Genomic DNA, 27,407 nt, shown 5'->3' with positions numbered 1-27,407 from the left:
GACTCAAAAAAGACAACATTATAAAGCCAGTTTAAAAATTCTGTTCTGTTTCTCTTTAAAAATCTGCTCTGGGAATTCAGAAAAACCCATTATCATGGGAATATATTCTGCACATGCCTAAAAGAAATTTTACTAATTTTAACAGACATGTTTTCTTCAGCTTCTAGAAGAAATTTAAAAGTTAAAGCTTTATATGTTCTAAGTAGTTATTAATATGCACATTTTAAAAACTGCTGTTGAATGAATCAAGGGTATATATATTCCTCTCCCAAGCCAAAAACATTAAATATCAGTGTGTGCCAGACACTACTACTAACAGAATGTGCTTGTCTTCTAGGACATGAAACCTAGTGGGAGATCGACATCTAAAGAAAGTTTAATTCATTAAATAAGCATATACTGCAGCCTGCCCTGTTTTAAGGGCTATTATTGCACTCAGCACTGTAAGTGCCTTGGGAACAAAGAAGAGGGACTTAGGATAACCTAGGGGAAGAAGTGAGAATATCTAAAACATCACTTAACTAATAAAAGGTGTCTTGTTTTTAAGAAAATTAGCTGACTTTTACCTAGATATGAAATCTCCTTCCCTCCTCACCCAAAGAATTAAAACATAATGGTAGTATTTAAATATGCATTCATTTGGCAACTGCATGTAATTATGCAAGTCATAAGAATACAATAATCATTTTGCCAACATCAAATCTAAAATTAATAATACTTACATACTTGAATGAAAAATAAAGGTATTACATACCCCATAACCAAGTTAGTGGACTCAATATTACCTATAATGATGAAAGCAAACATATGACATCTTAAATGCTGCTCTGCTCCTCTTCTGAGTAGAAGCCTTAGGAGTTTACATTTGGGTTTTAGCAGACCAACCGGTGTGCCATCAAGTTTGTCAGCAGAGCAGAAAAGACTCGGACACTTCCATCCAGAAAGAGAAGATTAACATTTCTATGCTGATGTTGTGTTTGTGTCTTGTTTCCTATTCTTTGCTTTTCAAGCCTTTTAAAGTCAACTCCTTATATTTTAGACTTTAAAAAGTTTTTACGTTTCCTTGTGTTAAGGCCAATAAAGTGTTTAAATGACAGTGATTTTGCTGGCCCCAAAGTTCTAAAGATACGCATGTACATGACTTCCTTTTCCAGTAATTCAGTGGATGCATAGATTGAACTCATCCTTTCCACTTCCAAAGTAAACCGTGATTAGGGGGATTCCACACACGAGTAAGTTCACTTCCAAAGCCACCATATAGCACAAAGTGATTGATACTAAAAATTGATGATTCTAATGTCTGAAATACAGCATAACATTTTCGAAGGCAATGGGACATGCATAAAGACCAATTTATTGCTGCTTGGTGTGCGTTATATGAATATCTTCTTTTTAAAGACTTATGTGAGTATTCCTTTAAGACTGTACCCAAACCCCGCACCACCAGATACCCTCTAGGCACCCTGCCATAGAAGTCTGTCAGCCACTCCTTCTCAGCGCTCCCCTAGGCCCCCCACCCATTTAAAATCTTGGCCTTGTTGGACTTCTCTGAGACAAGGTCGGTGCTATTCCTTGCCCACATTTTTATTAGTACAGGACGCAAGAGACAAAAGATGGAACGTGCCACAAAGGAAAAAAACCCGGAGCCCACCAAGCGCGCATCTAGGCCAAGACCCACGAGGACGCGGCTCACGCATCCCCCCTGTGCGGGTCCCTCCAGGGCTGCGCTGCGACCCCGCCCGCCGCAAGCGGAAGGTTCTGGGCCGACGCCGCGAAGCTAGACGTAGGCGGGTCTCCGCGCGCGCGATGGGCACGGGGTCCCCGGCTCGACGGCGCTGGCCTCGGGCAGGCAACTGCGTTCAATGTGGACGGGGTGTCGGGGGCCCAGGAAAAGGGAAGAAGGCGATGCTCCTCCGATGTCCTCGGCTTTCCCTTTAGGCCAGTTTCTCAAACTCCAGCGGGCACCTCCGCGGACTCCGCGCAGTTCTCACCGGGGAGGGGGCGCGGGAACCTGTTGGGGTTGGGGTCAGACCATCGTTCGAATCAGAAACCCGCTAGGCCCCCGCCGTGGGTCTCTGGGCTGGGCCGAAAAGGGGGCGCGGGGGCGGCAGCGCCGGGAGCGCCGGCGGGAGGAAGCGGCGGGGGCGCGCTGCCCGAGGGGTAGAGTGCGGAAGCGTGGCGCAGGCTACGCGAGGGCAGCCACCCTCCAGCGGGGCCTCCGGGGGCGGCCGCGGGCCTGCGGGTGTGAGCGAGGGGGGAGGTCCCCGCTTCGGCTTGCTCGTAGCCCTGCGGGCCGCCGGCCTGGGGATCAGGAGGGAAGGGGCCGCAGATGCCGCAAGCCGGCGTCTGCTGGGGGCGGGTAGCAAGATGAAGAAGGCCTCTGTCCTTTCGCTTTGCTTCCCGCGGCCAGGCCTCCAGCAAGCACCGCACCGCCGCGCGGGCTCTAGCGGACGGGTCCCGGCCCGAGCCTCCCCGCGGCGCTGCTGACCCGTGGGCCCGGGAGTGGTGTGGGCAACTCGCAGGGGCGAGCCCGCAGCGGGCGGAAGCTGGAACCCCGGGAGCAAAGGCCCCGCAGCGTTGCGCAGCCAGAAAAGCTCGCAGCGGCCGCTCCATTCGGCCCTGCTTCCCCTGACTTGCTCCTCCCGGGACTTAAAAAAAGAGAGCCCCGTTGGCGGGGGAGGGGGATCAGACTCTCCTGGCCGGGCGTGGGGTGTGGGAATCCTACGCCACCTTACATCAGCCAGCTCCCTAGACCCCGGCAGCGCAGGCCGGATCCCAAAGGCTGAGTGAGGAGCCCAAAGCTTACTTTAAAAAAAGGAAAGAAAAAAAGCTGCAGGTCACTGCGCATGTGCGAGCCTCGTGTTTTTGGTTTGGTTTTTTTTTTTTAATTTTTGACGTCATTTCGCTACATCAAATCTCAAGCCAAAACTTCTTGCTCATTGATTACTCTGAAAAATAATTGACTGTATGCTCTGACCCCTAGGAAATACTGCAAAAGTGCAGAGAGACGGTGTGCAAGGTTTCTGCTTTCACAAAAATAGCACAGGCTGTCTATCCGCCCTGCACGTCGGTTCCCCCCACGGATTATCAGAGCCGAGAGAGAGCTCCGCTAAAACGTAGGCTAGACTTGGAAGACTCAGTGGCACAGCTTCCCATTTTTTACGTGGAGATAACTTGCGCTATGATTTGCATCCTCCTTAGTCCAAGTAAGGTATACAACACAACTCCTGCCTTTTTTTTTTTTTTGGTATTTGGTATTCTGAGGAAACATCTGAATATTGCTAAAGCTGAACTACTTTACGTCCTACTCGTGTTATCTCATATTTATTTTTTAAAGCGAAGAATAAAAGTTTTCATATGGACAACATAAGAAAAGATTAATGACTACCAATATGAAGAAAATACTAATGCCTTTCCCATTAATAAGACAGGAAAGGAATAGTAAAGAAATGCTTTTTATTCTAGGAGTGCTTTTTTGTTCCCGGTGAAATAATACGTAATTGCTTATCATTTTGATTATAAGTCAAGGGTAAAGGTCTTGGAAGTTTACAGATAAAATTAGATGTATACAAGTAATGTCAGTATATTTATGGTCAAATTCCAGAGAACCAAACTTACTAACAAACTTTTGGCTTAAAGATTGCCTTGCAATACTAAGGACACCAAATGGGGACAATTCAGATAGAGACTTCTTGTAGCACAACTGGATAGAAAAACCTTGATTTTTTTTTAATATGATGCTTATGCACAATGCTTTAAACGTATGGCAAACATCTAAGACTGATACCAATTAAGATATCAGTTATCTTTCTTGGAAAGTGTATTCTCAGAACCTATTGCAGACCATGATAATATAATAGACTTGGTTGCACTAAGGTCTGTCTTTAAGTTTAAAGAGCCTATACGAATTGTGTATATTAAGTTCATGGAAAAGGATTTCCTTAAGCCTATTTTAAAGGTTGCTTATATCATTCTGTTGTAAACTTACTTTATTCTAATGAATTTCCTTAGAAGTGGTCTCTAAAGTGATAATTTTAATTGGTGAATAATTGGAGCAGAATGATTATTTAGTAAAAGTGAGTGGAGTCCTTCAGATCTCCTAACCTCTTTCTCATTAGAAAATGATGGCATAGTTTGAAGAGAACCCAAATGAATATATTTTAAGATAATTGTCATGAGGCATATTTAGAAAGAAACAGCTGGTAAACACATTTTCCCAAGCTTACCCTGACTGACTTCTTCAGTTACACTAGAAAACAAACTGTCATATATCATGTTCAAAGGAAAAACACTCTTCTGAGTTAATTACTGGTAACATTAATTTTCTGATTCATGAACAGCTAGATGCTTTCTAAACAGCACTCCATTTCCCCAGTATCATTTATACTTAAGTATTTTGGATGAGTGTTTATTGAACTTAGAAGTCTTGTTCAGAAGGTTGGAAAGGAGTCAAAAATTGCATGGTAAGATTCTATAGAAATGTAACCAATTCCAATAACAAGTCCTCTGTATGGAAGTACATTATGGAAATGACGTGGTTGTCAGACCTAATTGCTTGGCTTTTGAGTCCTCAGAAGAAATACTACAGCCTTAGGGGTGTAGACTCAAAAGCAGCAGCATTTCTGGTTTCAGTTTAAATAAAACAATGAAATCCATCATTATTCAAGTCAATAGCGATAATTCACATGAATATGAATGCACTTTGATCTTATCCTTCAATTCATTGAAAGACACAGTCGTAATGAAAAAGGGAGATAAGCTCTTTAACTTGGTCCAAAGCAAGTTGTTGGAGCTTTTCTTTCTTGAAAGACCATAGAAAGGAACTTTTAACTAAAGCCTTGCTTTCGTGTTTTTCAGGTGGAGGTGGGGAGTGTTGGGCAAGCTACAGGTCATATGTTGCCCCCAGGAACAAGTAGTGCTAACTTTCTTCTTTGAAGTAAACTGTCTTATTTAGTGAACTTGACGTTTTGTGAAGCTTAAAGGTGAACCCCTTTCATAACATCATACCTAAGAAGCACTTTAGGAGGCATGTTGATTTGAGTTTACCATCAGATATGATTAAGACATATTAACTATTTTCAGTATGTTTTAAAGATTAAATAGGATATTTCAAGCTGCATTGTCTTAGATTTGCAGTATCCAATAGTAGCTCCTTAAGAGTTCCTGTTGAACTGTGAAGAGAGTTAACACCCTGCCTGTGCTGTATGAAAGTCACTTTAAAATATCATCTTATGCCTATTTAACCAATTTCCAGACACCTTTGGTGGGAAAATAACAAGGTTACAAGTTCTTATTCTTAGAATTCTGGAAACATCTGTCAGATATTTTTTAGTACAGTCACCACATTCGAAATATAATTAGGTAAAAATATGCACGAATGAGGATATCTGATTAGTGCCACTGGCTTGGAAAATCTTTACCTTTTCATTGAGTTCATTAAAGATATCCAAGCTTTATAGTAGTTATTAGTAAGTTTTATTTCTCATAAGGGTTGTTGAACTTCTGGAATCCTCTGGAAATTCAACAAATATTTGTTGAGTTATGGTAAAGGGACTCCGGAGCATACAAAGATAAATAAGACAGGTGCTTGTCCTCAGGGAGCTTTAAACTTAAAAATTTCAGCACATCTGTGATTTACATTAAATGTCAATCTAGGAAGAACACTCCACTAACTCAGTAGCTGTTTAAAACCGGGTCAGTTGTTAAGAGCGATGAAATTTGGCAATGCATGTATTTCCCGGGGTTATCCTACTAGCTAATCAAAATATTTTGGTGGATACTTTGAAGATTTTTCTTCAATAAAAACTTGTTTAAAACATTAACAAGAGTTCTGTTAAAAATTAGATCAACGTCCTAGAGCCACAGACATTAGAAAAGGCAGAAAGATTCCTAAGGGTTAATGTCAATCATTTTCTTTATGCATTCCCACTGCTGAGGTCTGGTGTGGTTCATCACATGAGATAAGGGAGAAAAAAGTGCTCCATCCACTTATGTATAAGAACAAGTATCTGGAGGTAATGTTTGAGCTACACAAGCAGTTATATTATGAATTTCATGCAAAATATTCGTGGTAGACAAAGAAGGGAGGACTGTAGCGTTTGCCTGTGGTTAAAACCCAGAGGAAAGCCACCTTTACCAAGGGCAGACACAACCCTAAGCTCTTTGTGTCTATGTTACTAGAGAGGGAGTGGGCATCTTGACTTCCTTCTTTACCACCATCCTTATTGCTGGTATCTAGAAAAGCTTTTTAATGGACTGGCCATTGACAAAGAATTTCGGCTCAAGTTGGAGACGAGGGCACCTGGGGCTGGGACGAAGCCGAGCGCCGGGATCTCGGGGGCTCAGGTGCCTGCGCGGCGGCGTGCGCTTGAAGCCTATTTATCTATTGTCTGCCATGGGGGCAGGGCCGAGCCGGGGGAACTAGCTTTTGAGTGGAGCTGAGGGTCTTGGAGGATGAGGACCCGGAGGGGTGGGGGCGAGATATGTCAACGAGGGCAACCCCTAGAGTTCTAAATGCTAGACACCGAGATGTACGAAGCGGCGGCGGCGGTACCCGCGGCTGCAGCCCTGGCTGCAAATCGCCGTCGTGTGGTTGCTACTGGCAACCGAGCCTCTGCTGAGCGCGCAGCCCCGCAGCCCCTGGAAAGAAGGTGGCGAGGGGAAGCGGCGGCGCCGCGGCCGCCCCGGCTCGGCCGCCCGCAGGGCTCGCGCTCCCGCCCGTGCCCCGCGGTCCCTTTGGGCTGTGACCACTGCTGTGCGGCACGTAGGGCCCCGAAAGTCTCTCGGGTTGGGGGTGTCGCTGCCTCGGGAGCGTCAAATTACTGGCGTCCTCCGCGAATGCAACATGGCAGCTCTGGCTCAAAGACTGGGCTCTTTCAGTCCGCCGGGGAGGCGGGGGCTGCGGACTCCGCTGCGCGCCCGCCGCCTCCCTTCCCGGCCGCGAGTCGGCCCTCCTGGCGCCCCCGCCTCCGAGCCGGGCCCAGCCAAGGGCAGCCGCGCGCGCCGACTCGCCTTGGGCTCGCCCCTCGGCCCTTTGTTCTCCACTCGATAGGCACCTCGCGCTTCGCGGGCTTTTAATGGAGACCGTGGAAGACAGGGTGACCCCGAGTGGGACGCCGACGTCCTGGCACTCCCCAGAGGGGTGTAGCTCCCCGGGTCTCCCGAGGGCTCCGGAGCGAGCTGAAAGCGCGAGTCCGGGATGCTAAGCCGACACTACCCGAGGAGCCGCGTCTCGTCGGGTGCGTCCCTTTCCGCCAGGCCTGGCCCGCCTTTCTCCTCCTTGCTTCCGAGAGGTGTGAGGCGGGAGGCCAGGGCTGGCACGCGACCCCCGCAAAAAAAACAACGCCCGTCACCGCCCCAAGGAAGTGAAATTTTCCGCAGGGGAGAGGAAAGCTGCGGGCTCGCAATCTGGGAAAAACGGGGATAAAAACACCCGTTAGTCCTGCGCTGGGCTCTACCCCGCATCACACTAGCCCTTGGGCGCGGGTGGAGCCCAGCGCAGCCCCGAGGTCCCCGCCCCGGGTCGAGGGGGAGCCGAGACGCGGCGCCCTCCACCGCGAGTGGGGGAGGGGTCGGTGCTCCGGGGAAGGGGGGAGGCCAGGGGGAAATTTGCATTTTTAAAAACGGCGGTTCCGAAACGACCTTGCCACGTAGACCAGCCAGTTGTGACGTTCAGCACAACGTGCTACTGAAATACCGAAATCCGCCACCAAATGGCGGCTCCTGCAGTCTGCCGCGCCGATAAAGAGGACTCGCCGGGCGTCGCCCATTTTAGGCCGCTTTCATTTCTCTGCTGTTACCCCGGTCCCCTCCCCAAGCCGTCCTTTCCTCTCCCCGTTTTTGGGCGCACGTGGGACTCCTGGGTCAGAGAAGCGTTTCTGCTCCGGGGATCAGGCAGGCGCGGCGGACTCTGCTGGAAACCGCTGCGTCCCGGAGGCTTTCAGAGGCGATATCCCAACCTCCGACCGCCCGATCCTCTGCCCCGCCGGGGTCTCAATGGCGCCGGAGTGCGAGAGCACCGGATCTTCCAGGTTCGCCCAGCCCGGAGGCCCAGGCTTCGCATTTGGGTCCCAAAGTGTGCTCCTTTGCCCAGATCTTAAGATTCCTATCGCGCAGCCACCCCTTCCTCGACACTGTCACCTGGTCAGGTTTTCTTCCCAGGGGATTAGAGCCCGTTCTACCCATTAAACAAGTTCATCTGGAGGACCCTTCGGGAAGGCTGAAGCTCAGCTTTCGGGAACACTCAAATGGCAGTTTTATATTTTGTTAATAATTTGTCTTACAGTCTTTCCAACAAAACCCTAAACTCCAAGGACACCTTGTTATTGAAGGAGAAAGGGCACGGGATTTGAAGCAGCCGGAGGGAAGAGGGCAAAGCGAGGCGATAATCTGGAATGGCCCCGCAAGGAATCGCTTCGGAGGGCTTTGCAGGCGACGCCGCCGCCTCCCGGGACGTGGGACACTTTCCTGCCCGCGCTGAGCTCGCGGCCCAGGGGCCGGTTGCCGCGCCTCGGTGTCCCGCCCGGTGGAGAGGCCTTCGGCAGGACGGGGGCCGCCTTGCGAGATCACGCGCACCCGGATATCGCCGCCGCTCGCCACCGGGTCCGGCCTTGGAGACACGACTTCGTTTTCCCGCCTCCCCAGCCTGCCGAGGCCTGGGAATCTCGCTTTCAAAATTGGCGGGATCCGAGTCCGCCGAGCCGAGGGTGGCGCGCGGCGCACGCGCAAAATGGCCTCCCGGTGCCCCGCGGCCTGGGCTCGAGCGTTGAGACGGGCCGAACCCCGCGGCGCAATCGGGGGCGGAGGTCTGGGCTGTCGCTCTTTGCGGTTCTCGGAGAGCTGCTAGTTAAAAAATAAAACAGGGAGAAGGGCCGTTTTCTCTGTAACCGGTCCTTTTGGTAAAGGCTCCCTAATCGGGAAGGCAGCGCTGCCGGGAAACGAAGGTCATTTTCTCCAGCCGTGAGTTCTGTGCCCTTTCCACCGGGCACCCGACCATAGGGAGCCTTTCTTTCTCTCTTTTTTTTGAGCCGTTGCTCTTTCCACCCTAATTACCCTCGCCCCCGCTTTATCTTGCAAGCCGCGCACAGCGCTCCTGTCTTCGGCTTTCTTTGAATATTTCCACTCGTGGGGGCACTTAGATCTAAGACTGGAGCTCCTGGACAGGCTTCGCTGTCTCCAGTAACTTCTTTATCCATCTCTGTAACGTCCTCATTCCTTCCATCCCAATTTTCGACGCGTTGCCCAAGTACCCTAGTCCGCAGCCTTCCGGGAGTCTGTTGGGTTCTAGCTAACTTAGAAGGACAGAGTTGAAGAGCGCCGAATCCGCACGGCACTTGAAATCACGTTCACTTTGAAGTTTGGAGTTGATGACCACCCAACAATCAGAGCAAAGAGTAACTTCTAAAAAAAAAAAAAACTGAAATGTAGGTGACTCTGAGGGAACATCACTTGCTATTTGGGGAAATTCCCTTCTAATAGCCTCTGGAAGGGATATTTTAAGAAAAGAGAAGAATGGGGGTAATTTAACTCATCCATTGGAAGTTTTATTGAGTGCTTACTATTCATTTAGGGGGTTAAATGAGACTTCGGGTGAGTTTTCCACAGGCACTTGAACTTCTTCAGAAAACTCATAAGAATCCTGGAGTAGCTTTTCCAGTGATAAATGGCTGTTGATGGCGTCGACTTGATGAAGACAAAAAGTTGATGGTGAAGTCTTCATGTGAGACCTAGAAATTGCACACTCAGTAAAAGAAACTGGTGCAAATAAAGGAAATCCGTTTCAAGAACCAAAAGAAGAAAAAACGTTAAAAAAAAATTAGGTGCGGAAACAGGAAACACTCGACTGTGTAAACATTTTCGGAGACTTTCATAATCAAAACTGGGCGATCTTGAGATTTGTAAGGAGATGGACAGGCTTCGCGGTGGTATTTCCCAAGTCTGATCTACTGGGAGGCTCTAATATGTGATACTTTCTCTTCCTTGTACAGAACCTATCTATCTGAATTCTGTGGTCCCAGTTTAATTCAAGGTTTTATTTTGGAGGAATCCGGATTTTTTTAAGCGACCTTAGAAATAATCACCTGTTGTACTGTTCATTTTTTACTTGACGAAACATCCTCAAGCGAAGTGACCTTATCTAACCCAAGAGCCTTATGTTGGAGCTGCGTTCTGTACTCTTTGAAACTTAGAAGTCTTAAAGGTATATACTTTTTTTAAGGGTCCTTTAAAATGGAATTTCATCAAGACCTTTTGTTTTGGATAAAAGGTGAGTAAAACTGTATGGAAGAAACAATCATTGTATTTCAAAATAACATGGAGCCTCCATTTCATTGAGCACCAAACTGAACCAGAATTTCCAACTGTCATTCCAGGGTAATGTCAGAAAGAAAAGATGTATCTTTAAAACCTTTAAAATATAAAGAGAAATGAACAAAAATAACACTTCCTTCACCTCAGGATTCTAAAGGATGCTAGGTTCCATGTGCAAATTGTTTCTAAAATTAAAATCCCATCTCCTCCAAAGATTACCATAAGCTATTTTTCAAAAACAAACATTTTCATTTCTTCTTGGCCAGTGCAAGTAGGATTTCACATGGATTCCTTTTCCATTGCTATTAAGGTTTCATAACAAAACTTTTTGATAGGCCTATACAACGAGTGTACGGAGACTTCACAAATGAACTGCAACTCCAATACTGGGAAAAGAGTAAGAGGAAAGGATGGAGGAAAGCCCCCATCAGCTTACTCTGCCTGTTGCATTGTACCTCCTAAGGACCCAACATTTGCACATATGGATAAGGAAACAAAGCAATATGGTTGGTAGGTTAAGTCAACTGAAGGGCAACTTTTTTTTTTCAACTCAGAGCAATTAACGGCCGGCAATTTTAAAAGCAAAAAGGTACTTGTAAAGTGGTATGCATGTGTAAAGCAAGATAGATCACTATTTATACAACAGCAACCAGCCTCATTCTTTTTTTGCATTTAAGCTAAAATCTGTGAAATCAATTTAGGCATTTTCTGTGGAATATTTTTAGCTCTAACTTTGTGGTATAGAATCCCAGAATACTGTTCAGAAGCAAAAGCCAAACTTAAAGCCGACTTTTCACGCACCCTGCCTTGACTGCTAAGAGTTACAAAGTTAGCAGCTTTGATACGGGTTTTTGTAACATTGAAATTTTAAGTGGTAGTTTAGCAAAAGTTTTAAAGCCTAATTGTCAAACCCCTGTGGCTGCTTATAGAATACAAAACATTATACTCTCTTCTGTTTTATTAAAAGACAAATTTTAACTGAAATAGCCTTTAAAGCTTAAGCAATTTTCAAATTGAGTAGGGGGGAAATTCCTCTTTCAAACAAAATAAATGGACATGTTTTCAAATATGGTAAAATAGTGTTAGGTAAGCCATAAATGCAATATCTGATATTTTACTAAGTAATTTCAAAAATAAGTCCATAAAAAGGCTGAGATGTAAAATCTTTGAGTTCTGTGTTGATCCTATGACTTGGTTTCATGTAAGTCAAATGACAATCCACTAGCACTTTAAGTTTTTAGCCTTTGAAAAATATTTTGCATTTTTTATATACAGTCATATCCAAAGTAAAAACATCACTTGAAACTTCCATTAACTTTTTTTTCTTGTCTTAGATAACATCATGAACAACTTGAGAAGAAAAGCCTAGAAAAATGAGTTAAATTCACCAAAATTGGCAAACATGGGTAACTTTTACTTCAAAGATTGTAGAGTAAATAAACAGATACATCTTTCAATTGGGCTTTCAAGCAATTATACAACAAAGCATGTACTCTCAGCAACATCACTAAGACAGCAATGGATGTTCTTCGACTTTTACCTGTTGTAATCCACAATAGGGTTTCCAAAACTTCTGCACATTGTGCTTTTCATATCAAATTTTTATTAAAGTCTTAGCTATTTTCTAAATGAATATCCTTTTTATTGGATTTTTTCCAATTACAAATGAAGTTTAATTTTACATCTATCATTAGAAACAACACTTACAATGGGACTGTACAAATTTAGGTCAAAATAAAAATATATGTATTTTGTGGTTTCATAAAACTTCATTTACTGTATCTTTAAAGAAGCAGAAGTAACAGCAATATATGTAAAAGTAATGATTTAATGACTATAAGCAAGACAGAGCAATAGAATTGTGCTTCTTTTGCAGACGGGGGACAATGAAATGTTTAACTACAATTTCCCCATACAAACATGAAACAATATTCATAGAGAATAAACACCCTCACAAATAACTGATGGGTGATGAACAAGTTCGACCAAAGCAAAACACAAACTGAAAATTGTTGGGGATATTCATACTTTAAATTCAACATGCTCACTCTATTTAAAAACTAATACCTGTAGAAGCTCACAATAAATTGCTTCTATTTCCAGACGTTACAGAGGGCATATTCCACTGTTTGTAACTGTAAAAGCAGTTCTTAAATTTGAAATTTCCACTATGCCACATATTAAAATAATTTTAGATAAAATGCCTTCTTCCAGCAATTTGCTGGTTTCTTTAAAATATTTGTTTTAGAATTACAGCGATCAATATGCATTTTAAAAACACATTAATTCCATCATAAGCAATGGGAAATGAAGAAAGCATTTCCAATATTCTTAGTGAAAAGTTTTTCTTTAATGCAACTATTAATTTTGAAAGTAAACAGGTATTACTAGAGAAAAGTTAGTATTACGATATGCCAATCGCTTCCAATGGAACAAAATTTAGAATTAGGTATTCACATTAAAAATATTCTATGGTGATAAGGCTCAGACATAGGTATCTGCAAAGGTCGAACCAGCTGGGAGAATTTTAACAACCATCTCTGAATGCATGAAACACAATATTTTCTTTATAGTATTTATAAATATATCATACAATACTGTTTCCTGTTATGTCGTATACCAATATGGCATTGTACAATAAGCATAATGCCATCTGATTCATATAAAAGCGAATCATTTAAACAAGTCAGTAAAATAAACGGTAGTACCCGCTTTTAGGCTTACAGATTGTAAAACTGAAGTTTACTTTTCTTTGATCGGTTTCGCGCAGCAACAGAGAAGTAAAAATCAAACAGGAATCAAAATGGCTAAATATGCAAGAAATTGTTATTCACAGTGACATGGCTACATAGAATGCATTATTCTATGCATATTCTTTCCATTTGTTGAATTTCAAGATAAAAAGCACTTGTTTTCTACAGGTTCACAAAACAGCATAGTAACAAGAACAATCAGGGAGGATGTAATGTAGGCGTTAGTTGAGATTAACAAACTATGGCCCAATGTTTATATCCACTGCAGAAGATTTTCAAATCCAAACAATGGTTACAGAAACCATTTCACATCTGTCCTAACACACAGTAAAACATCTTGCCTGCTTTCTCAGAAACCAATTCTTTCGAGAAATAATCTTTCTTTGCAATTAACGTCCATATGAATATCACATCTAGTCCATCTTTTATAGCCAAATTTAACGTCACTACAAAAGAAAGCAAATTGGACGATAGTCACATGTATTAGCATCTATAAAGCTGTAATGGCATGAAGATATCTATATAAATCAGGGGTTTAAAATTTTTTTCCTCAACAGTCTCAGGTATCAACCAGATGAAGTTGCTGACGACCCATTTACTGACGATTTTCGAGGTCTATTGGCAAAGGAAGATTGGTGGTTACCGCTGGGGCTGCTGCTGGTTCCATTCATAGTGCTGGAAATGTGAGGAAACTGAGGATGAGGAGACTGGACTGGAGTGCCAGGGCTGGGCAAACAAGAAGAGGTGGAGGGAATACCTCCTGCTGGGCTGTTGGCCTTGTCACTCCCAGAGTCACTTTCCAGTTCTCCCGCGTTTGTCAGTCCGTCTCTCTGATGACTGATCTTCATTCTTTTACAAGTAGGTCGAACTCTGTATTTCAAAGGAAGCGGACCATTCTATAAAGTTAAGAGGAAAAAAAAAATCAGTGTTAGATCTTTAAGTACAGTCTATCAAAATAACCTGCGAGCATCAGGTACGCTACTTACCCTTCTCCAGGTATAAATGTAGGCAATATCCATTAGTGTATAGTAATCCTTTAAAGGTTCCTCTTCATACATGACATCAATCTGTTGAAAAACAACACTTCAATTATTAAGCATCACAAAGAATGATGGTAAATCTAGATTTTTTTGGCCATCTAAATAGAATCCAAAAATGCTTTTAAAAAACATTTTCTCCAAACATTTGGACAAAGAAAGAATCCCTCTGGAAACTTCAAATGAGGGAAAACATTTCCTGAAATTATTAAGGGATTTGTTTTCACAGAATAAAACAGAATCCATACCAAATATTTTAAGAGCTCTTTCCAAATAAAGTACTGAATTTAAAAAAAAATTTCCGTTGCTTTTTGGGGTTTAGAATCCAAGAATAAAAATGTCATTGAAATTTTTTTTTTAAAGATTTACATAAAATGCATGAAGACTATACAATAGATACCTGGAAAGTATTAGGTATGTCCATTTTACTTCTGAGAAACTTTCTTAGGTGCATCACAGTCATTGCTGCTGGGCATCGTAAATATCTTTTATCATTCACCTAAGAGCATATTTAAGAAAAATAATTTTTTAAAATTCCTAACTTTAAGATTTTTTTTAAGTCAAAAAAACAGATAGATGTCTGAGTATGATAAAAGGTACGAATACCAAAGCTGAGATTTGACTAAGTTCTCAGCTATACTTTGAGTTTGCTATTATTATAAATACTAAATGAACAGATTCCTTCAGTACATTAAAGCATTAAACATTAATTACTGAAAATATTTTGTAAAAATAGTAATCATATATAAGAAAAATTCTATCTAGTAACTATCGAATATAGATCACTCTTAAACATCAAACATGATGATTTTCTTCTATTCGATAACAACATCTGACCCTAGGATATCCTAAAGGGCAACATACACCCTCATAAAATCTAGAATCCAAACAATGCATCTTCTATGTGTTTTTGTATCATGGAACATACCTCCTCCTTAGATTTCTCCTTGTCTTTATTTACTTTCCGATCCAATCTAAGAAACAGATAATTATTAGGCAAACAATGTATCTAATAAATACATTAGCATAAAACACATTTCCTAAAGATTTTACCTGTTCTGGTCGAAGAATTCAATGGATAAACTTATTATTTCATCATCAGTTATAATTCTCTTATCTTCATCTGCAACTTCTCCTCTATCTTCATTAGAGCCATTGGCAGCTATAAAGACATTTTAAAATTCAATTTTTAAGAATTAAATATTTAATTAAATATTATACATATAGAAAAATGGAATTGGTATTTTAAGCTTAATTTTAATAAATTACTGGATAAGTTCTCCCTCCAAATAAAATGTCTTTCCCCCTCTAAAGAGTTTACCATCAGCTGAAGGATGAGCTGCATAAAAATCTCTTCTTCTCTTCATTTCATCTAAAGAGGAGGAAAAAAAAAAGACTTAAACATAGCAGGTAAAACTGATAAATACTTTTTAAAAATTCATTTTTAAGCAAGTTACTCACTTTTGAAAAGCCCTGGAACTAATTTGTATACAATATCTTGAAGAGTTTTATCTGACCTGAAAAAGAACAAATTAGAAAATAAACTATCAACTAATATGGCAAAACCTAAAAATGTTCATTAAGTTTTTAAACATTCTTTGTTTTCTCTGTTATAGTATTTTACTTGATTGTAACACGGTTATAACTACATCAACATGATAATTATGAGGATAAAACTTCTTTATGTAGTAGCACTGGTTTTAAATTAGTAGAAGAATACTCTATTTTATAGTCACTAATAAATTCTTCACATTTCACTAAGTCAAGAAAAGTGTGCCTTCCAAATTACTGAATTAGCTAATATGAAAGAGAACAAAGAGGAGAGAATGGAAGCAGTTTAAACACATGCACTCTTGCCTGTCACAAGGTCAATAAAGCAATGCAAAAATGGAGAACTAATTCCATTTTTAAAAATGATTTAAAAAAATCTTAAAATCCCTTGAATAATATTGAACTCTCTTTAGTCATCATTAAAATGGCCAAGAAATTAAGGGCAATCCTCCTCCACAAAGTACACGCATTAGATGGGGACTGAAGGGTAAATTTTGTGTGAAAAAATAAACACTAAATTCAATAATTAATGCAATTCCAATAACAATTACAAACAATGTTTTTAAACATTTTCCTACCTTATATTCAGTAGTGGTCTGGTCTTGTGCACTTGGACATCACAGATAGGACAATACTTGCTGGTCTCCAGGTAACGCACAATACACGTTTTACAGACTAGAAATAAAAACACAAATTTTTTTAAGTTCAGGAAGTAGATGCTAAGCAATAAAATTAGTGTCAGAAATAGAGAACTGGTAGTAACAAAATGGTAAATACCAAAAGGTACTTCTAATTAAATAAACTCAGTTAATATCCTGAGAACACTTATACAATTTATATTTATACAATATTTTATTAAATATGCATTAACAAAAACTCACTAAATGCAACAGCAGAAAACAACTTCATTTTGTACCAACATTCTCAAGGACAGTGGGAATTGTTAGTTTTCAAATTTCAGGACAAGATGTTAAATATACACGACACAAGAAAAGGTCTAAAACTGTGTACTTACAGGAATGTAGACATTCTATTATGGTTGTGGCATCAATGAAGTACCCTCCACAAAGCACACACATTAGGTGGGGATTTAGCTCAGTGATCTTGATTCTGGTTGTTCGATGCATTTCTGCTTGATAAAAGATCCTGCAAGACAAAGAAATATTGGCCATAATTCACAGAAAGAGAATCGAGATTATCTCCAACTCCCAGTAACTATATGCTCTGAAATGCTGAAAGAGTTCATAAAACTCGCTTAACACTGTGCAGCTGGACTGTCCCAACGTCTTCTACAGAAGGAATTCACTGATCAGACCTCAATCAATTCTACTGAAAAGGTGAAAAAGGATCCAAGAAAAGTAATCTCTGGTCCCTCAGGTCAATCCAGGAGGGAGAAGAAAAGGTCTGGGGTGGGGGCTGGGAGCTGAGAGCATTCGGGTCTCTTTCTTCCATTTGTCCTCCAGCCCAGCAGCCCCAAGGCTGCTGCAAACGCTACACGCTCCCCGCAAATATTTACCAACCGCTAGGGCTTGTTCCAGGACTCCAAATTTAGGGTAAAACTTCCTTATGGATCTTCGATCGAAAATCCAGGAGCATGCCCTGGCTTCCCAGGGTTCTGGTTGTTTTAAGCGGTTCCGGCAACCAGAACCTGGCACGTTTTGACGCGATACAAAGGGAAAGCAAATTCTGCTCTATCTGCATCCCTGGCATTTCCGGAGCTGGGTGCTGGGGCCGCAGGAGAAGCACCTCGAGTCGGCCTCGGGCTGGGGCCTGAGCGCGCGGACGCCCGGGGGCCGGGGGGCCGGGGGGCCGGGATGCGGAGGGGCGGATCCGGCGGCGCCCGGGGCTCAGTCTCGCTCCGGATTCGGAACTCGCCTCTGTCGGGGTTTCCATAGCAACTTACACTTACACTTGGCATCCGGCCACCGCTGCAACTCCGCGCGGAGCCGGGTCGAGCCCGTAGCTTCGGCGGGCGTGCGGGGCTGCCGGGCGGCGGCAGCGGCGGGCGCGGGGGAGGGGCCGGCACGGCGCGGGGGCGGGGCCGCGCGGGGGCGGGGTGGGGTGCGGGCGCGCAGCGCGGGGGTGGGGCGGCCCCACGAGGCCCGTGGCGCTGGGGAGCAGGAGCCTGGCCCGAGGCGACCCGGCAGACAGCCTGGGGGACCCCGGAGCGTGCAGTGGTAAAGGAAAATGCAAACCGCACTCCGGCCATTTCGGACACTCTTGGGGGCCTCTTTCCACGTCGACTCGGCGCGAAGAGCTTCTTTCTGATCTTGACTCTTTCGGTCTCTCCTGTTAGCAATCACTAGGTCAAAAATTTCATGAAGGGATCTTTTGAGAATTGCCAACTGTGCACTTAGCCCGAAACCGTCAGGGCTCAAATTGCAGAGATGTTTATTGAACTGAAACTCTTTAAAGCTTTCTTCTCGAATAGGAAGTTCTCCTGTAGATTTAGGATGAGCGATACAAAGTTTTGGAAAGGCTGAAAACTGAAATCTGTTTCATAGCAGACGAGGAGTGGGCAAAGCCTTGTGTTTTACCTGAGCTATGCTGGATAGAGGCAAGAAAAACTACCTGAATCGACTACAGTGACAATAAGTAAAGAACCATGTGACCAGCCCATTCCCAACGCTAAATCAACACCTTGTCAACCCAGAGCACCGAGAGCAGAGAAAAACAAATGTCATTTTCTCAGCCTCACCTCCATGCAAACCCCACACAATGAAATGCTATTCTCAACAGATATCGTATGTTACAGAAAAGTCACGGTGGGGAACTGTCAGCAACAATACAACAGCGGACAATCAGGGAAGTCAATTACTTCGTGCAGTATGCTTGAAAAATGCATTTCTTACTCCCACTTCATTCATTTCAGAATCTGAACTAAGACTAAGCTTCCAGACTTATCTGAAGCACATTCTCAAAGCTGCCTTGAATAGAAATCTAGGAACTTGTGAAACTGGAAGATGCATCTGAGGTTTTAATTCTCAGGGAATTTTAATGCAGAAGAGGGAAATACTAATCAACACAGCTCAATGGCTGAAACTAAAAGTTTTAGAGTACTAAAACACACACACACACACACACACAAAAACAAAATAACGATAAAAACCAAACAAAGCCTCTTTTATGAAAAGTGACCACAGTGGCAACCAGTGACTTCAACCAGAAAGCGTCATGTGTGGCTCCTCAGTTATCTTTGGATGACTTGTTTAGAGGAATATTGTCAACATATTGTGAATATAAATCTACGTGGGATTACAGAGGAGTTGTGGATGGAGCAGTGTCCCTAAAGAGTAGCAATATTTAATTCTCTTGTACTTGGTGATTAAAGACAAGCCTTCTCGGTTCTCAAAGAAAACTCTCCTTATAAAACAGCAGGACCTTTACTAGAAAGATAGTTAGCAAGGTGATACTTCTGTCCCCTTGCAAAAGCACATCACACTAATGCCACCGATCATGAAGTTCAGGAAGGGGCATCAATTAAAAACAGCTGCCTTTATTTCTCCTCTACTTTACATAAAATCAACACCAGACAAACACAAATATTAACACACAGAACAATCAGACCTCAGTGAAAGGTTATCTGCTGGTTGGCTTTGAACGTTTTAGTCTCATGTACTTGGCCAAAACTCTTTCAAATTCATCTTAAGTCATAATTCACACAACTCCTCTACTTCAATTCACAAGAATTTGACCACAACCCTATAACCATTTATAATGCTAGTAAATACCACTTTGTTACTTGTATAAGAATCAGTTCTTTATGTTTTTATACCACTTGAAAGTACTGGGAACCTAATGAAGACTTCCAAAACATCTGACATGCTTGATAAGGTTTCAGAAACAATCTCTTGCACCTTAGAAAGGAAAACCTTCTAGGTTCCACCACAGAAACTGCCAGTTAAGCAAGCAAAAAATGCACCAAACATACAATGGAAAAAATACTCAATACTTTAAATTTGCCATTATAACATACTCAGTTGGGGCTGTCACTTTAGTTGGAGGCCTAACACCAGTAATGTCAAAATGAAGGAAAACAGAAGCAAGTTCTTATGTTAACAATCAGCTTGACTATTGCAATCCAACAAATGCAAATGAACTCCATAACCGCAGTTGGGGCTCCCAGCCCAATACAAGTATGGGTAAAGTTGGGGTTAACTTGACTTCTAGGGAGAATTTTACCTTTTGGGGCACTTAATGCACACCCAAGAACTTGATGGTAGAACATTAATGGATTTTTCAAGTACAACTAAATGCTCACTTTTCTTACTGAAGCGTGTGTATATGTGTGTGTATACATACACACATGCATACACAGTGACTTATGGCTTTGAAGATACTAGGTGTAAATTTACACAAGTAGGTTATTTCAAACACCTTTGCACTTTGGGGCAGATGTATGGGAATGAACTCAAATATTTTAAAAAAATATGTTTGCCCCCAAAATCAACCTCTAAGGGATTCTACTTAAAATAAAACTCAAATGTTAATATAGTCTCATAAGCTAGCATATGCTGTTGACAATTGGCATCCTTAAGTTTCAGGACTGTAGCGTGGTATATAATATGATTCCACAACTTGGGGGTTAAGCTTCCTATAAAATATAGGTTGAACTACTCATAACATTCTAGGCACCACCAACCTACACTTGGATCTGAATAAATATGCCCAGAATTTTTCCTACTTTAAGGGGTTAATACATGCTTGTATTTCAAATACTGAACCGTGACCACTAAGCCCACTAAATCCTTTTATTGCAATTGGGAATGATCAAAGTGTCTATACTTGTTTACTTCCAATTATTAACTGTAAATCTCTGGGAAAAAGATCATGCTATATGTCTGTCAAACCCAAAAGACTGCGTAAACATATGCCATCAACTTTTTAGTGCTCGTTTTCCAAAGCATCTCCTCACCACATGACCTAAGCTGACATTTAGCAAAACCTGTAAAACGTTGTGGACTGAAGTCATGGTTCTAAGTGCATCCCATACTAGAGGCTGAGAGAAAAACTGTAGTCTCTGAGAGAGAAAAAAACAAAAAGAGGAAAAAAGAAAGAAAGAGAGGAAACCTCTTGCAAGACTAACGTCCACTCACCATCACCATTCCAAAAAAAGCTCCAAATTTGAAATGCCCACTTTCCCAGTGAGCACGTCCCAAGTAATGTCTGAAGAACTTATCCAAGACTCCCAACAAATAACACCTTGAAAACTTTACCATTTTAAACACAAACGCAGGAGACCTTGGAAACAACTGGGAACCGCCATCTTACAAGCCATCGAATTTCTCACAAGTGTCCCTCCAACTTAAGTTAATAACATTTTTGTTCGGGCTCTCACCAGCCTAACATCCACCTTGGCGGGATCGCTGCCCCCCACGCAACCCGTCCCTATAAAATGGGGGCGTTCTCTGGCTGTTTAAACCCCTCCAAAGCCCTTTCTTCGGGAGAGGAGGGAAGCCACTTGACCCAAGCAGCTCCCGATTTCAGGCACCCATCCCCGTTTCATCAAAATCTACCTCTCAACAAAAGGCGCCGTGGCCGGGAGAGCCGCAGAAGCTGCAAATAGAAGTGCTCTTCTCGGGGGCCATGTGCGTCGCGAGGGTGTAGAGGGGCGCTCGGGGGAGAAAGGAACTAAAACGTGGGGCCGCGCGCGGCGCGTCCGGGCTGGAGCGGGCGGCGGCTGGAGCGGCGCCGAGGCCGGCTGGCGGCGGCGGCGCGGGCTGCGGGTCGGTCCCGGCGCCGCGGGAGTCGGCGGGCGGCGGCGGGCGCGCGCTCGCGGGCGCGGGCGGCGCGCGGGGCCGGGCGGCGCGCGGGGCCGGCGGGCGGCGGGCGGCGGCGGCGCGGGGCTCGGCGCCCACGCTGTCAGCGCCCTCCCGGCCGGCGCGGGCGAGGCGCGGGGGGGCCGCTCCCAGTCCACCGGCGGCCGGCCCGAGCCCGGCGCGACCCCCGCCGCCCCCAGGCCCCGTCCCGGAGGCGCCTCGCCTCCTACGTACCCGGAAAAAGCAGCCGGCGAGAAGCGATCGCAGCGGGCGGAAAAGACAATGAAAGTTAAAAGTCGTTCAGCAGAAAATGAATGTGAGCCAAGCGGCCATCTTGAAGCGAGCTGCAGACGCTGCTGTCAATGGGCAACGAGCGCAGCCGAGAGGAGCCGCGGCCGCCGCGCTCGGCTCATGCTGCCTCCCGAGCCCGGCCTCCTCCTCCTCCTCCGCCTCGGCCTCCTCCTCCGCGGCCTCCTCCTCCTCCTCCTCGGCCTCCAACGCCTCCTCCTCCTGGGCCTCCTCCTCCTCCTCCTCGGCCGCCGCCGCCTCCTCCCGCTCCGCACTCGGGGGAGGGAGCGCGCGGAGGGGGCGCGATCAGTATTATTCTGCGGGGCTGGGAGGTGTTTCTAATCCGGATCGGGGCTCCCTCGCCAACATCCCCATTGTCTCGCCCCGATCTCTGCCTTTAATACTACGATTATTATTTCATAGTTGCCGTGGGGGGAGGAGGTGGGGTGGGGGCGCCGTGTGTGTGCGTGCGGAGAGGCGGGGGGAGGGGAGGAAGGCTGAGGAGGGGGGAGGGGAGGGTGGAAAAAAAAAAAAAGCACCGCTGAAGGCAGAGTGGAAACTGACACCGGCTCCAAAATGGCTCAGAGTCCGCCCGCCCCCTCCCCCCGCCGCCCCCCCACCGGGTCACGTGCTCCCCTCATTCCTTAAGGGCGGCCTGGGAATTAGTGTCGGTGTAGTCGAGCCCGCGGCCGCCCCCTCCCCTCGGAGCAGCGCGACCCGGCCCCCTCCCCCTCGCTCGGCGCGGCGGCGGCGGCGCTGGCGCGGCTGCGGAGACATTTCTCCACAGCGCCACACGCGCCACCCTGCTCTCGGCGCGGGCATCGCTCCGGCCCCGCAAGCAGTTCAGTCCACCCCACCCCCCGTTATTTCTTTCTTTCCGCCGCCCGCCTCCGCCCGCGGTGCACACGTCCGCGGGCTCCAGCCGAGGAGAGCGCCCGGCCGCCGCCCCCCGCTCGGCCCCACGGGCTGCGGCCCAGACTTCGGCGCCGCGGCGCGGAACCTGCGACCGAGTTGGGCTCGCGGAAACAACAGCGCCCGCCCCAGTCTTCCCGCGGCCGCGCCGGCCCCCTTCCCCGCCCGCCAGTGGCCGAGGCGGGGCGCGCGCGGGCAGCCGCTCGCTCCGGGCAGGGGCTCCGCACGGGGTCGGCCGGGCCGGGCCTCCGGAGCCCCACGGGCGAGGGTCGGGCTGCGAGCGAGCCCTCGGGCACAGGTAACGGGACGGGCCGGCCCCCGGCGCGGGGCGACCGCGCCCTTTCCCCACGTCCCGAAGCTGGGGTCTTCAGGCAACGCCGAAGATCGCATCCTTTCCCACTACGCTTAACTTTAATCCTGAGAAGAAGCGATCGTTAAAAGTTAACGCCAATCGTGTCTGTTTTCAAAGTAATAATTAACAAACTCAAATCCAAACAAACTCTCAGCACTCTTTAGTGGGAACAACTTATTTATTCAGAATATAATACTGTCTGCTTCCTTTTGGAAGACTTGGAAAAGATCAAATATGATCAGTGTACGGATAATACTAAAGATGATTCAAATACTTAGGCAGACTTTCCCTCTTAACCCTTTCACAAGTGTAAAAAAAAAAAGGTGTCAAAATTGATGAGTGACACAAATCCAAAAGCAAAAATTTGTTCTGAAAAGGGAGACATCCAGCTCGCAGAAACGATGGTTCGGGGGATGGCAAGGCGTTCCTGGTCTTCCTCTAGACCGGGGCAGATCGTTAACTTCCCCAAGTTACAACTGAGTTGCTCTTTCCAGGCTTTTCGAAGCGTCTTTAAGTTTCCCTACTAAGTCCTGAAAGATGTATACGATGGATCGTTTTTAGGATAAAACACAAAGTATCCAACTTTGAGAAAGATGCAAAAGAGTCGGGGAACATTTTCTAAACAAGTTTAAAATTCACAAAGATTTTAAACCTTTGACAAACCACTATCAAAAGGAGGTTTTCCTCTAAAATATAAAAGATATAAAAAATTAAAAGAAGGTCAATAGAAGGTTTTCCTCTAAAATATCTCATCTTCAAATGGGCTGCTTGCCCTCAGATGTGAGATACAGTTTTTAACTGAATCCTCTGAACAGGCAAAGTATATCAAAATTAAATTTCTCAAGTTATCTAACAAAGATTATGCTGTATTCACATCTTCTGAAAGTTTAAAGTTTGATTAATGGTTACATTAAAACGACTCTGCAGGAGATCCCTTTTGAAAAATTCAATCTCATCAAAATTTCAAGCAATGACCTTCATTTTTTTAAGTGGTAAGAAATAAATTCGTTGTCATGTCCATTAATCAATGTAATTTTTAATTTCCCCAATCTTACACTGGCACTATAATCAGTTTTAGAATTTCTGTATACTTGCTCCTTTATAAAAAGTCATTTACAACAACTGTTTAAAAATCATGTTTTGAGAGTTTAATTCAATTTCTGAAAGCAAAGAAGACATTTTCAAAGCCAAGCTCTTCCTTTTGCTTTGTCCTATTGGCTCACACTTATCACAAATAGAAGGAATTTACACTCAACACTACACAAGTTTATTTTAATTGGAGGGAACAGCAAATGCAGACCAATTCTCTATTAGTAACATCGTAATTTCAAAAGCGAAGCCTACGTTAAAATATTGCTTTTGAAGCCCCCTCACCATTAAATCCTTAACCAACCTTCATTATCTACTGTCAGATGGTTGATTTTCTTTTGAACTTTACATAGGCATAATTCTCCATTAAAAATCTGTAAAAAGATAGGCATATTCACAGATCCTAATACTGTACCTGTAATTGTTCCATGTTGCAACTAAAACTAATCTCTGGGTGGGATCGGGAATCAGTGTTCTAAGGAAGAAAAAAATGCTGTTTATTTAAATCAAGGAAATTTTAAATTTCATTACACATTTAATTTTTAGACAGGGCTTATGTATAAATACCTCTACATTTAAGGTCACCAAATATGCAGGTCTGTACATCTTATCAAGTTGATTGGTCTAAAACAACACAACACATTGATTTCAGTCCTTAACTCTTATTTTTTAAAAAAGTTCCCTAAGTTCCCCTAGAGAACAGTTTGTTAAACTTTACCTTTATCTGATATTCCAAATGCCAAGAAACATCAGTTATATGAGGGAAAGATCTTCCTATACTGAAAGATACAATGATAATTTTGTACATAATAGCTACAGGAAAACTTTCAGTATTTATCTTCACCAACAATGGTGTCTACCACCTCCCCACCACACACACACACACAATTTTAATCCATTCTGAATTTAAAACATTGTTAAATTTTATTTTCAAGTTCTGAAGAGGAAAAGGGCATTTAAAAAATTATCTCCATAAGCTTTATCTTTAAAAACATTAGCTTAACTGCAATTGTTTCACTTGCCCTTTAGCCCCTTTTCTTTTGGTCTAGATCCCGTTTTTTTTGTCCTGTTTTGTTTCACACCAACACTCTCCATTCATACCTGCAAGTAAAAAGTAGCTCAGCTTGACACCTTATACAGGACCTACCTTCCCAGTAGGATTTCTAGGGAATTCCTATTATTCTGGGAGGGGAAAAAAAGAAAGAAAATACATCTTTGCAAACAGAGTAGAAGAAAAATAGTAATTGTTAATTTTTAAAAATTTAAGTAAGTAACCTGATATTCCGTGCAAAACAATTCTATTCTCTCGCTATCAAATTTACAGTCTTCTAGATAAGTGCTAAAGAAAAAAAAAAGCCTAAGTTTAGTCTCCATTTTAAAAACTGAAATTGGAATCATAAAGGTACTATTTGAAAACAAATGGATATTTAAATAAATCCTGTACCTTAGAGTTGACTTGTCAGCTCTTTGCTTTCCAGCCTCCAGTATGTAAGTTGCAGCTGCTGCATGACAATGTTTTAAAACCACTGGATCGATATGTTTCAAGTCTGGGTGATCTAAAATAAATTAATTGCTAGTGATGCCTGTGATAATAACTTCTTTATAGTCCTGTTTCTAAAAAGGCATTTTAATTTGGGTAAAGAACCCTCTTTAACAAGATAACAAGAAGAATTCAACTATAAGGACTGGAAATTATAAGTAAATGAGATGTGTAACATGGTCAATGGCAAAACAATAAAGATCACACATCAATAATTATGCAATTACCTGGTCAAATTACCTCTTTTACTTTACCTTAATATTTATTTTTTAAAAAACATAGTTCTAGAGTAAAATATACAGTGGTCACTCTAAAGATGGATGGAGTAAATTCCGAGGAAAATAAGAAGGTAAATATTTTATATGGTGTAAATTTAAGAATGAATAAACTTTCCTTCTAAAGATTGATTAATTTTATGCTAACTGGCTCCAAGGACATTAACACATGGAGGTGGGGAAGAGGGAACGAGTTCAGAATATAAAATACAATTTTCAAAATATTTTCAGGTTTCGACAGCCATCCTTTCTTTTTTTTTTTTTTTGAGATTAACCAGGTGGTGGTTACTATTTTCGTTTAAAGAACTTCCACTTTCATACTTTTTGTACACGTGTTTAGCTCGTGAAACTACAGGAAAAAACTTTGAATTGTTGAGCTATTTATATTTAAGAAAATCATGTAATAGCGATCTGTCTTAAAATATGCCTCCATCCATACTGACACCGCACTCCGCAATCACTGCCCCGACCACTTATAAGAGACTCGCCTCCTGATAAGTAGTGCAGAACAAAACATTATGCACCATATTTTAAGGGTCTAGGCGTGGAATCTGTGCAGAACATATTGAACTACAGTGTTGGAATGATCAGAGGAACTTGAGGTATTCTCTAAGCTGAAAAATGTCAACACTATTTGACGTAGTAATTACTTTGGAAGCAGACCCTTTAAAACCTTCGCCAACCTAGCACTGAAAGTTGAATTGCAGGGAGCTGCCCTGATGAAGTCCAAGTGTCAAACACCCTTTGCCCCAGACCAGGCTGAAAACCTTAGATGTTTAGGCCACAAACAAGACTTGAACACCGGCTTTACAAAGGAACAAAGAGCCTGGGAGGGGAAATCAGGCCAGGAACGTGTAGCTGGCTGTGTGCAGGTGCCAACTGGGGAGAGAACAATGCTCGGGGTCCGATGTGGGTTCTGGCAGAGCCACATCCCCACACTCCGTCCGGAGCGAAGGGCAAACCCCGGAGACTTCCTCTTCCCGGGGCTTTCCCCTTCTCGCTCCATCTCGCTCCTCTTCTCCGAGCGCCCCTCCACCCAGGCCGATCCAGCTCAGAGCCCAGCGGCTTACCTAACACGGCCTCGTCCGCCTGGGCGTCCAGCAGGCTCTGGAAAGCCGCCCGGAGGAGAAGCGTGAAGGCGTTGGAGTCGAAGGAGCCGGGATCGGCCAGCATCTGGAAGCCTTTCTGCACATACTCCGAGAGCTCCATTGTGAGCGCGCCGTGACCTTCGACACGCGCACCACGTGACACGCGCCGCGCGCTCAGCTGATGCGGCCGCGCGTGCACGCGGCTGGGGCGGCGGCGGCGGCGCGGGCTGCGGGCCTCCCAACCCGTGGACTCCCCGCCGGCTTCCCGGGCCGCGCTCCGGCCCGCGACCCCGGTCACCCGCCAGCCGCCGCCGCCGCTTCCGTCCAGTCCCTCCTTCTGCGCCCGCCGCCAGGGTCGCCGCGCCTTAGCGCGAGGGGCGGCCCGGGCGCTTTGTGGACGCGCTCGGCGCTTTCTCTGCTCTCGGCGCTCACCTAGGTCTGTCACCGGCTCCTGC

General features: G+C 44.3%; 3 protein-coding genes across 5 annotated transcripts; all 3 read right to left on the bottom strand.

Moving 5' to 3' along the window:
• Nucleotides 1-11,701: 11,701 nt before the first annotated feature.
• Nucleotides 11,702-21,957, bottom strand: BMI1 (BMI1 proto-oncogene, polycomb ring finger). 3 transcript variants are annotated; one of them, XM_059057866.2, is made up of 10 exons: nt 21,643-21,957; nt 16,665-16,795; nt 16,228-16,324; nt 15,560-15,615; nt 15,420-15,470; nt 15,152-15,260; nt 15,027-15,072; nt 14,499-14,597; nt 14,048-14,128; nt 11,702-13,957 (listed from the first exon to the last, which is right to left on the bottom strand). In XM_059057866.2, the coding sequence occupies exons 2-10, from the start codon at nt 16,774-16,776 to the stop codon at nt 13,628-13,630; spliced, it is 981 nt and encodes a 326-aa protein (XP_058913849.1). In that variant the 5' UTR covers nt 16,777-16,795; nt 21,643-21,957; the 3' UTR covers nt 11,702-13,627. The 3 variants fall into 3 exon arrangements, with proteins under 3 accessions (XP_058913849.1, XP_058913851.1, XP_066886488.1); XM_059057868.2 differs by lacking the exon at nt 21,643-21,957 and adding an exon at nt 21,166-21,363; XM_067030387.1 differs by lacking the exon at nt 21,643-21,957 and adding an exon at nt 17,559-17,652.
• LOC136793898 (brain acid soluble protein 1-like) lies at nt 21,169-22,518 on the bottom strand. The gene is made up of 3 exons (XM_067030635.1): nt 22,325-22,518; nt 21,761-21,970; nt 21,169-21,634 (listed from the first exon to the last, which is right to left on the bottom strand). The coding sequence occupies exons 1-3, from the start codon at nt 22,516-22,518 to the stop codon at nt 21,169-21,171; spliced, it is 870 nt and encodes a 289-aa protein (XP_066886736.1).
• Nucleotides 22,519-23,119: 601 nt separating this feature from the next.
• Nucleotides 23,120-27,164, bottom strand: COMMD3 (COMM domain containing 3). The gene is made up of 8 exons (XM_059057870.2): nt 26,935-27,164; nt 25,494-25,605; nt 25,325-25,388; nt 25,197-25,231; nt 24,768-24,828; nt 24,617-24,673; nt 24,465-24,524; nt 23,120-23,490 (listed from the first exon to the last, which is right to left on the bottom strand). Exons 1-8 carry the CDS (start codon nt 27,071-27,073, stop codon nt 23,431-23,433), a joined length of 588 nt encoding a protein of 195 aa, XP_058913853.1. The 5' UTR covers nt 27,074-27,164; the 3' UTR covers nt 23,120-23,430.
• Nucleotides 27,165-27,407: the final 243 nt, after the last annotated feature.

This window comes from Kogia breviceps, chromosome 3 (genome assembly GCF_026419965.1).
Source record: "Kogia breviceps isolate mKogBre1 chromosome 3, mKogBre1 haplotype 1, whole genome shotgun sequence".
Taxonomy (NCBI): domain Eukaryota; kingdom Metazoa; phylum Chordata; class Mammalia; order Artiodactyla; family Physeteridae; genus Kogia; species Kogia breviceps.
The sequence above is the reverse complement of the archived record's forward strand: the minus strand, read 5'-3'. Positions and strand labels throughout refer to the sequence as shown.

What these genes read in the sequence shown, in the direction of transcription:
- BMI1 (XM_059057866.2), bottom strand. Translation starts at nt 16,776, where the DNA reads ATGCATCGAACAACCAGAATCAAGATCACTGAGCTAAATCCCCACCTA. An exon ending in AATAGAATGTCTACATTCCT is followed by an intron (nt 16,325 to 16,664) that starts GTAAGTACACAG and finishes TTTTATTTCTAG; the next exon opens with TCTGTAAAACGTGTATTGTG. An exon ending in ACATTTATACCTGGAGAAGG is followed by an intron (nt 13,958 to 14,047) that starts GTAAGTAGCGTA and finishes TTAACTTTATAG; the next exon opens with AATGGTCCGCTTCCTTTGAA.
- LOC136793898 (XM_067030635.1), bottom strand. Translation starts at nt 22,518, where the DNA reads ATGCCCGCGCCGAGAGCAGGGTGGCGCGTGTGGCGCTGTGGAGAAATG. An exon ending in TTAAGGAATGAGGGGAGCAC is followed by an intron (nt 21,971 to 22,324) that starts GTGACCCGGTGG and finishes CCCTCCCCCGAG; the next exon opens with TGCGGAGCGGGAGGAGGCGG. An exon ending in CGTTGCCCATTGACAGCAGC is followed by an intron (nt 21,635 to 21,760) that starts GTCTGCAGCTCG and finishes CCGGGTACGTAG; the next exon opens with GAGGCGAGGCGCCTCCGGGA.
- COMMD3 (XM_059057870.2), bottom strand. Translation starts at nt 27,073, where the DNA reads ATGGAGCTCTCGGAGTATGTGCAGAAAGGCTTCCAGATGCTGGCCGAT. An exon ending in TGTTTTGCACGGAATATCAG is followed by an intron (nt 25,232 to 25,324) that starts GTTACTTACTTA and finishes TTCCCCTCCCAG; the next exon opens with AATAATAGGAATTCCCTAGA. An exon ending in GCAACATGGAACAATTACAG is followed by an intron (nt 23,491 to 24,464) that starts GTACAGTATTAG and finishes TACATCTTTCAG; the next exon opens with GACTTAGTAGGGAAACTTAA.